General features: G+C 46.6%; 1 protein-coding gene across 1 annotated transcript in view; it reads right to left on the bottom strand.

Annotated features, from left to right (window-relative positions):
- Nucleotides 1–4,198: 4,198 nt before the first annotated feature.
- Nucleotides 4,199–10,841, bottom strand: part of pctp (phosphatidylcholine transfer protein) — a gene marked incomplete at its 5' end in the record, with an annotated part of 9,160 nt that continues 2,517 nt past the window's right edge. The window contains 5 exons of the mRNA XM_080522573.1: nt 4,199–5,243; nt 5,627–5,694; nt 5,808–5,979; nt 6,368–6,447; nt 8,185–8,302. Of these exons, the coding sequence (XP_080378699.1) occupies nt 5,163–5,243; nt 5,627–5,694; nt 5,808–5,979; nt 6,368–6,447; nt 8,185–8,302 (519 nt within the window). The 3' untranslated portion in view covers nt 4,199–5,162. The remainder of the gene's footprint in view (nt 5,244–5,626; nt 5,695–5,807; nt 5,980–6,367; nt 6,448–8,184; nt 8,303–10,841) is intronic.

The following is a 10,841-nucleotide window of genomic DNA, read 5'->3' on the forward strand; positions in this document are numbered from 1 at the left end:
CCTAACCCTGGCCCTAGCCTGGGTTAGACTTAGTGCTAGGGTTAGTGTTAGACTTAGGGTTAGGACTATGGTTAGTGTTAGATTTAGGGTTAGGACTATGATTAGGGTTAGGACTATGGTTAGGGCTGGGACTAGGTTAGTGTTAGGGTTATATTTAGCTAACCATGTAAAGTTGATAACGGGAAGTGGCAGTGACGTGCATTTTGTATCTACTTAATAGATTTAAAATCTACCTTTCTGGGTCCCTAACCCTAGCCATAGTCCTAACTCTAAGTCTAATCCTCACCCCGGCCCTAGCCTTAGCTCTGATATAACCCAAATTCAAACGCATGACAGAGCTAAATATAGGCCTTAAGAACATGGGGATATGTTTTGAATATGGGGGATATGTTTTGAATATGGGGATATATTTTGCAGGACTGTTGCTTACAATATCAGAGAGATGGGATAGGACGGAACAGCCTGATTGTCTACATAATAGGGCTTCTTCTATTTTGGAAACAACTTGTTCTGTATTCATAGAAGGTCATGACATATTTGGAGGGTTTTACTTTACCACTTACTACTGCATCCTCTCACTTTCTATTCCCTCCAAAGACCACTAGGGGGAGGAAAAGGCCCAAGTAATAGATCAATAATCTCCAACAACTGCACAGAAAAAAAGTAGGCCTACTTCGTTTCATCTCTCCAGTAGCTTGCTAATGAAAACGATATGAATGATATCAAAAGGCTTGATAAATAGCCATGGAGAGAACAATAAAACATAAATGGATGCTTGGCTGAAAGCTGGTGATCTGGTGCCCCTGCCAAAGGATACCAGGTAGGGACAAATGTCACAATGAAGTGGGTCTATTACCCTAATTACACATACACTTACCGAGCTGAGCCCAAATTGAGCTGCACTGGGCTGGCTTGGTTGCACAACCACCAGTTGCCGAAACAGAGCTGAAAAAGACAATGTGAAAGGGAAATATATGAGCCAGCACATTATGACTCGCTTCGGCCCTGAAGTGTGTAAAGCGCCTATGCATGTGGATAAAAACAGAGGCCATGCAGCCTCTTAACTTGAATATGAGCCACATGTTCATGGTCATCAATGCCATTGGTTGGCTATGTGCCAGAGACTAGAGACTTTAGAGCCTACCTAAACCGTGCTTTGGGAATGTAAAAGGCAAAGACAAAGCGATGCCCTCGGGGGGTGGGATTGGAGGGCCTTCACACAAGACATCCAAGAGTGCGCGGGGGGGGGTGACTATACTACCAGTGAGGCGATCTCATAGGAAGCCACCACCATCTTTAGTCAGGAAACATCTGGGCCTGCTCTCCAGTTCTCTGACAGGTCAACAGGAGTGAAACGTCAGAGAGGGGGGACACAGAGACGGTGGGAGTGGGATACTCTGGTCTCACTCTCGGCCAGCGGACCGGCAATAAAAATGAGTATAGGGGCAGCAAGGAAATGACCCTCCAATTCATTGTTTCCACTGAGAGCTCCTTCGTGGCAGCAAGGCACTACCTCATTTCCTGGCTGAAGAGAGGAGTAGAAACTTCAACACCAGCCTCTTCACCTCACAAAGACCAGGAAAGGAACAACAGGGGCAGAACATCACACAAAGTGCAATGTGTTGCAGGTCTGACTATGGGGCAGCTCAGGGGATCACTGAATGCAGATCAGATCACTGTGTTGTTGTTTAGATTATTCCAATTCAGACATAGGCTAGTGAATTAAATTGGAGAGGCTAATTGTGTCTGTGCAAGGACATACAGTATATCTCAAAAGTGAGTACACCCTTTAGATTTTTGCAAATATTCTGTCATATCCTTTCAGGGGATAACACTATCTTAATGAAACTTTGATATACCGTAACTTAAAGTAGTCAGTGTGCTGCTTGAATAACAGTATAGATTTATTGTCCATTGAAAATTACTCAGTACACAGCTGTTAATGTCTAAACAGCTGGCAACAAAAGTGAGTACACCCCATAGTGAACATGTCTAAATTGTGCCCAATGTGTCAATATTTTGTGTGACCACCATTGTTATCTAGCACTGCTTTAACCCTCCTGGGCATGGAATTCAACAGAGCTGCACAGGTTGCTTCTGGAATCTTCTTCCACTCCTCCATGACGACATCACGGAGCCCACGGATGTTGGACGCCTTGCACTCCTCCACCTTCCTCTTGAGGATGCCCCACATGTGCTCAATTGGGTTTAGGTCTGGAGACATACATGGCCAGTCCATCACCTTAACCTTCAGCTTCTTCAGCAAGGCCGTTGTCATCTTGGAGGTGTGTTTAGGGTCATTATCATGTTGGAAAACTGCCCTACGGCCCAGTTTCCGAAGAGAGGGGATCATGCTCTGCTGCAGGATGTCACAGTATATATTGGAATTCATGTGTCCCTCAATGAAATGCAGCTCCCCAGTGCCGGCAGCACTCATGCAGCCCCAGACCATGATGCTGCCACCATTGCTTGACTGTAGGCAAAACACATTTGTCTTGGTACTCCTCACCAGGGTGCCGCCACACACGCCGGACACCATCTGACCCAAACAGGTTTATTTTGGTCTCATCAGACCACAGGACATGGTTCCAGTAACTCATGTTCTTGGATTCATTGTCTTCAGCAAACTGTTTGCGGGCTTTCTTATGCATCGGTTTCAGTAGAGGCTTCTGTCTGGGGCGACGGCCTTACAAACCGATTTGATGCAGTGTGCGGCGTATGATCTGGGCACTGACAGGCTGACATCCCACTTCTGCAACCTCTGCAGCAATGCTGGAAGCACTCGCACGTCTATTTTTGGAAACCAACCTCTGGATATGACGCTGAGCACGTGGACTCAACTTCTTTGGTCGACCCTGGCAAGGCCTGTTCTGAGTGGAACCTGTCCTGGAAAACCACTGTATGATCTTAGCCATTGTGCTGCAACTCATTTTCAGGGTGTTGGCAATCTTCTTATAGCCAAGGCCATCTTTGAGAAGCGCAATAATCCTTTTTTTCAGCCGCTCAGAGAGTTCCTTGCCATGAGGTGCCATGTTGTCCAGCATTCAGAGAGAATTGTGCCCAAAACACCTAATTTAACAGCCCTGCTTATCATTTACACCTGAATCCTTGTAACACTAACGAGTCACATGACACCAGGGCAGGAAAACAACATCATTGGGCACAATTAGGACATGTTCACTATGGGGTGTACTCACTTTTGTTGCCAGCTGTTTAGACATTAACAGCTGTGTACTGAGTAATTTTCAAAGGACAATAAATCTATACTGTTATTCAAGCAGCACACTGACTACTTTAAGTTATATCAAAGTTTCAGTAGGATAATGTTATCCCCTGAAAGGATATAACAGAATATTTGCAAAAATCTAATACTTACTTTTGAGATATACTGTAGATGTCTGAATAGGCCTGGTTGGATTGCAGTACACGTGGACACCCTAACTAACTAACTGGGAATTCGAAGAAAGAAAATGAATGTCATCACTTTGTTTCAACACCTGATTTGAATGTATATGTTAGAACCCAACAAACAACTAACGTGTCAAGCAGTGATTTGAAGGATATGGCCGCGTCGATGGTGATATTTGTGTTCCATCACGAAGCCTTCAAAGTTGTAGCCCGTCGTATAATTATTACTCACCACATATTCGGTTGTTGTCAGGCATCATGTTATTAAACTCATGAAGAATCATGATGACTAAATGATCACTTAGAGCTGGATTTAGCACTACTACACTTCGACCATCAGACAGTGGCAATGTTCTCTGTCAATTTACCTAATACGAGGTATTTGAGTTAGAATAGTATATACCGTCCGAGTGACGGAACTCACCACACAGGCACGAAAACGTCAATTGAAAGGGCAGTCATTCATTTTCCCACGCGAAAAACGCTGCGTGATGAGTCATTTACCCGCTAGGGGGAGCTAGAACTACAGAGATACAATTCATTGGTCAAAGCGGGCCTAATGTCGTCAAATGGATTTATAGGCCTATCAGTCAAATCAATAATATAGGATGGTCAATTGTGAGGCATGATAGTGGGTCTTGTAAATAATCAACATTTGTCACATTAGAAAGTATGCAGAAATGACACAGCACTTTCAAGGAAAGAATTATGAGTCAGGGTTGCATCTCAAATGTTGTATTCATATTTATTACACAGTAATAATTTGGAACTAAACTTGCAATCATAGAGGAGGTAGTTATTCAATATTACCACTCGATTAACAGTATAACACTTGCTCAAGAGTTATTCACTTTCTTAATCATGTCCCCAATTATGGAAATCGTTACTAAAATGTGCAGCCTATAAAAACAATGACATGAAATGCATCATCTGCAGTTATGTTTAATAAATATGTTGTTGTACAACATTATCTTTAAGAATCAATAAGTGCAATCAAATTAAGACATGTCTAAAATAATCTAAATGGAAGATTCCTAATTTTCTCAAATGTGCAATCATTACAATAGGTCTTGTCCATGGAGAAAAAACTGAGAAACAGAGTCTGTTTCCAATTTAGCCAACCCTTCTGTAGTGTTCTTACTTGGCTAGGCACTATGTAGCACTGTGGAACGCAGAAACAGTCTGCCACCCAGGCCACATGCACTGTACATATCAACGTCTGCCCTGAAATAAATGCTCAACAGAGCTACTGGGAGATTTACAAACGGCACAGGAGAAGTAATGCATACAACTTTTCCTTTACATACATGGAGGTTTGGAAGGGGACTTCATTCAAATAAGCTGCTTATATTTGATCTTTAGTTATTTCAAGTAACACATTGACAAACAACTGGTTAAACAAGTTAAAGGAATATGAATTATACACAAAAAGAAAACATACACAGTACTATTAATGGGGATCAACATCAATCTCATCCATGCCTTTGATGTGGGCAAGCCCATAATTTAACCGTTAGTTTGAAAAAGGATATCAGTAGTTAACTTCAAGAAATGTATCGTTTAATCATTCAACTCCAATACAAAACACCATTCAAATAGATTCCATGCCCCAGTCAGTAAACTCAAACATGCAGTTGCAGAGGTCCACTCCCAAGCAGATCCAGAACACCCTAAATGCCCCATTCAAGCACCATGAAAGCTGGGGGAAGAATACAATCCTAGTGGCTTCCATGGCGACCTCCCTCAAGAGCCATTCATTTATTGGTCTTCTGGCAGTGGTTTGCGTATTTGCTGCAGGCCTTCTGCATGTCTGTGAGGAAGGCAGGCACCCCGCTCTGTTGAAACACAGGGAAAAGCTGCCTCAGTCAATGATCATCATGATGAACATCACGGACAGTCTGTCTCGTCGGGTAGACACACCCAAGTGGGGGCAACACATAGACGGACTGTTGACGTCACCGTACAACACATCTGTTTGGAGTTAATGGTGTGGATAAAGCCTTCCACACCAGATAACAGGGGACACATAGCCTACTCTACAGCACTCTGGGGCATTCAGTGGAAGATTTAGAGAAGGCAAGTGGGAAAAAAACAGGCAAACACAAACCAAACCATTGTTTGTTTTTTTATCTTATTGAATGTAGAATTCTGCTATTGGTTGTATTGGCTGTAAGCCAAGGCAGCGACAGATATGGCTCGCAGGTGTCTGTCAACTCACCTTAGCTGCCCAATTCACCAGCCAGGTTGGAATCATGCCACCAGGGTTATCAAAGTAATTCATGAAGACTGAAACAAAAGAGGGGAAATGTAAAATACATTTAGGTTGTACACCTTCTGTGTCACCTATGTGTGATTTAATTGGACTTAACAGCTTCCCTTTAACACAGAGTGGTTTTTACCTTTGGTGCCACAGCCGCCGTCACTCTCCACGGCCACAGTTTGTTTGTAGTCCTTCACCCTCAGAACCCCACTCTTCTCTGGGCACGCGGTCTCTGGGGAGCTTTTGGCCAGGACCACCCAGATCTTCCTGCTGTCTATGTCCATATCTCTCCGCTCCCTCACATACACATACTGAGGTTTACACTGTTAAAGAAGCCAGGGGAGGTACGGTAATGTGTGGCCCACACACCCTGTGGAAGGATCCGTTACGTCTTGAGAAAGTATACAATTGCGTTGTGTTTTGTCTTCCGAAGAGCAATAGGTGGCTCACTTTACTCAAATACTAGAATATAAACCATACTTAGTCACTTCACCATGTCTGACCCCATTGTGGATGTGTGAGAGAGAAAAGGGAGTGGGTTACAAAGCGGGGGGGATGACAACCAAGACAGAATGATTTAATTTTGTCATTTGTGAGGGGTGTTTTTTCTGCCAAAAGCATATTTGCTCCGTGCGAGGAGAATGTACACCTGACATTATCATCCACATTGATTTGATAGTTGTACATCCCCAAGGATACATCTCTGTTTGACAGAGGGAAAGGGTATTTCACCTCCCAATAGATTGCTGTCCGTCCATCATAGTCCTTCTCATGCAGCTCTGTTCAAGACAAAATGACAAACAAAATAATTAAGCAGTGGTTACAACATGAACATACATGGAAAAGAAACATCAATAATCCGCATCAAAGTGTTATGTCTGGCTACTGCTGACATCGGGACACAAAACACAAACTTCCAGCACAGAATTCAGCATTTGTCTCTCTAAGATGGAATAGAATAGTGAATAGAGTAACAGTTATAACCTAATACCTTCCTGGGGGCTTGGATATGGCCCATCCTCCACAGGGACTGTCCATGACAAATGAATGAATGAATTTAAGCAAAAATCCTAATTACATTACATAGGAATCTGTTTTTAATTCAGAATAATCTCATTCCATCTGGGGTGGTCACTGATGTCACTGACGTTGTTTAGTCACTAGGAAATCCAAGATGGCCTCAAGAGGGTTTGGCTTGACTGTCAATTGAAGCCCCCTGAGGTGAAAGTTTGGTTGAGCCTCAGTTATGGTGGTCCTAGTTTACATCATGACAAACACAGGCCGAAAAACAACCGGGGCGTCTCAAGGAGTGTCCCGCTTAAGAGAGCTCAGGGAATCGTTTCAGGAGATAAATCTCTGACAGAGTGGTAGGTGATGACGTGGACCATTCAAATGATCTCAGACGTCAAGAAATGGAGCCAAGGATGTGTTTCCAATAATAATAAAAAAAGCACACTCCACTCTCTCACGCAACTAGTCTCAAATGTGAGTGAAATTAGTTACTTTGGGGGGGGGGGTATCCAAATCCCAAGTGTCTCTTCTTGAAAAGGTCAGAATTGTGCATACAGATGTTGAAAACAACATATAAAGCCTAAGCACTTGGTTATTTCTCAGAAGCTTGTAGAAACAAAATGATCATCTTTAAATGCCTTGGAATCCGGCCTACCTCTTTCAGTTAAGGACACAAGAACAATTGCAGCAGAGTACTAGGCTAAATCAAAAACATCATTTTAAACTACTAGATAACTAATGTAGGACATCCACTTAGCTACAGCCTATGGCCAACTAGTTTAAAGGGCAAACATGTTACCTGTTGGCTACTGTTGGGACTGGAAGCAAAGGGGGATAAAAGATGAGGTGTTATTTCAGATGGGTCATGATGAGGTCTTGATGAACAATCTCAAAGGTTTGTGATTCAATACAATTCCTCATAAATGTGAAGTGGGTCTTATGATTCCAGTTGGTCAAATGAATAGGGGATTTGATTGGCATCTTGTTGCTTTAGTGCTAGAATCGAAGAGTGAACGAAGAAGAAGACAGTTTGCAAGTGCAGCCTATGGCATTCACTGGGATCTGTAAGAATGTATTCCAAATCCACTGTGCAGTATTCAGAGCGATGTTTAATGCAAATCAACAGGTTGAAACATGTGTAAATTTTAGAGGAGGTGCACCATCACAATAAAATTGATGTAAAAATGGATGTAATATGTGAATGTAATATGCTTTTGATGACAGGTGATGGGGCAAGATCTAAGAGTTATAACACATTCATGAGAAATGTATAGGCTAAGCAGGTTTATAATTGATTCATATTCATGTCAGCAGATTGACCGGTAAACTGTGACATCTAACATCAAACACCTACCATCTTTAGCCATTTCTTTTGAATGTGTTTATAGTTATAAGGTGTTAAATATAATAAAGTCAAGTGAGAGATGATGTTTCAAGGAGGATGTTGCAGGAGAGTTGTCTTATTAATGGTGAAAAAAAATGGTGGCCCTTATAGTCCTCTTTACCTTTGACATATTCGTCCCATTGTTTCCGATAGGGCAAATCCATGTAGACATCAGCACACAGCTCTGGGGTGCAGGTGGCGAGCACACCAAAGACTTTGTACTCATAAAGTCCAGTATCCTGTGAACAGCACATCAAAGAAGTTCTCTCTTCCAAATGTATGCCACCACGCCTGCAAATATGTAACTAATCCCAAATCGCAGGACTGCCAGGGTTTGGGACACACCCTCTTTTATGAAGAACTATGAGAGGAAATGATGTAGATTTACACAAGTCTAACATTCAAAGTACCATTAGGTTGGAGATGGGGATTGGGGTTGGAGATGGGGATTGGGGTTGGAGATGGAGATGGGGATTGGGGTTGGAGATGGGGATTGGGGTTGGAGATGGGGATTGGGGTGGGAGATGGGGATTGGGGTGGGAGATGGGGATTGGGGTGGGAGATGGGGATTGGGGTTGGAGATGGGGATTGGGGTGGGAGATGGGGATTGGGGTTGGAGATGGGGATTGGGGTGGGAGATGGGGATTGGGGTGGGAGATGGGGATTGGGGTTGGAGATGGGGATTGGGGTTGGAGATGGGGATTGGGGTTGGAGATGGGGATTGGGGTTGGAGATGGGGATTGGGGTTGGAGATGGGGATTGGGGTTGGAGATGGGGATTGGGGTTGGAGATGGGGATTGGGGTTGGAGATGTGGATTGGGGTGGGAGATGGGGATTGGGGTGGGAGACGGGGATTGGGGTGGGAGACGGGGATTGGGGTGGGAGATGGGGATTGGGGTTGGAGATGGGGATTGGGGTGGGAGATGGGGATTGGGGTGGGAGACGGGGATTGGGGTGGGAGATGGGGATTGGGGTGGGAGATGGGGATTGGGGTTGGAGATGGGGATTGGGGTGGGAGATGGGGATTGGGGTGGGAGACGGGGATTGGGGTGGGAGATGGGGATTGGGGTGGGAGATGGGGATTGGGGTTGGAGATGTGGATTGGGGTGGGAGATGGGGATTGGGGTGGGAGACGGGGATTGGGGTGGGAGATGGGGATTGGGGTTGGAGATGGGGATTGGGGTGGGAGATGGGGATTGGGGTGGGAGATGGGGATTGGGGTGGGAGACGGGGATTGGGGTGGGAGACGGGGATTGGGGTTGGAGATGGGGATTGGGGTGGGAGATGGGGATTGGGGTGGGAGACGGGGATTGGGGTGGGAGATGGGGATTGGGGTTGGAGATGGGGATTGGGGTGGGAGATGGGGATTGGGGTGGGAGATGGGGATTGGGGTGGGAGATGGGGATTGGGGTGGGAGATGGGGATTGGGGTGGGAGATGGGGATTGGGGTGGGAGACGGGGATTGGGGTTGGAGACGGGGATTGGGGTTGGAGATGGGGATTGGGGTGGGAGATGGGGATTGGGGTTGGAGATGGGGATTGGGGTTGGAGATGGGGATTGGGGTTGGAGATGGGGATTGGGGTGGGAGATGGGGATTGGGGTGGGAGATGGGGATTGGGGTTGGAGATGGGGATTGGGGTTGGAGACGGGGATTGGGGTGGGAGATGGGGATTGGGGTTGGAGATGGGGATTGGGGTTGGAGATGGGGATTGGGGTGGGAGATGGGGATTGGGGTGGGAGATGGGGATTGGGGTGGGAGATGGGGATTGGGGTGGGAGATGGGGATTGGGGTTGGAGATGGGGATTGGGGTGGGAGATGGGGATTGGGGTGGGAGATGGGGATTGGGGTTGGAGATGGGGATTGGGGTGGGAGATGGGGATTGGGGTGGGAGATGGGGATTGGGGTGGGAGATGGGGATTGGGGTGGGAGATGGGGATTGGGGTTGGAGATGGGGATTGGGGTTGGAGATGGGGATTGGGGTGGGAGATGGGGATTGGGGTGGGAGATGGGGATTGGGGTTGGAGATGGGGATTGGGGTTGGAGATGGGGATTGGGGTGGGAGATGGGGATTGGGGTTGGAGATGGGGATTGGGGTGGGAGATGGGGATTGGGGTTGGAGATGGGGATTGGGGTTGGAGATGGGGATTGGGGTGGGAGATGGGGATTGGGGTTGGAGATGGGGATTGGGGTTGGAGATGGGGATTGGGGTTGGAGATGGGGATTGGGGTGGGAGATGGGGATTGGGGTGGGAGATGGGGATTGGGGTTGGAGATGGGGATTGGGGTGGGAGATGGGGATTGGGGTGGGAGATGGGGATTGGGGTTGGAGATGGGGATTGGGGTGGGAGATGGGGATTGGGGTTGGAGATGGGGATTGGGGTGGGAGATGGGGATTGGGGTGGGAGATGGGGATTGGGGTGGGAGATGGGGATTGGGGTGGGAGATGGGGATTGGGGTTGGAGATGGGGATTGGGGTGGGAGATGGGGATTGGGGTGGGAGATGGGGATTGGGGTGGGAGATGGGGATTGGGGTTGGAGATGGGGATTGGGGTGGGAGATGGGGATTGGGGTGGGAGATGGGGATTGGGGTGGGAGATGGGGATTGGGGTTGGAGATGTGGATTGGGGTGGGAGATGGGGATTGGGGTTGGAGATGGGGATTGGGGTGGGAGATGGGGATTGGGGTGGGAGATGGGGATTGGGGTTGGAGATGGGGATTGGGGTTGGAGATGGGGATTGGGGTGGGAGATGGGGATTGGGGTGGGAGATGGGGATTGGG

This window comes from Nansenia antarctica (genome assembly GCF_963989245.1).
Source record: "Nansenia antarctica genome assembly, chromosome: 2".
Taxonomy (NCBI): Eukaryota; Metazoa; Chordata; class Actinopteri; order Argentiniformes; family Microstomatidae; genus Nansenia; species Nansenia antarctica.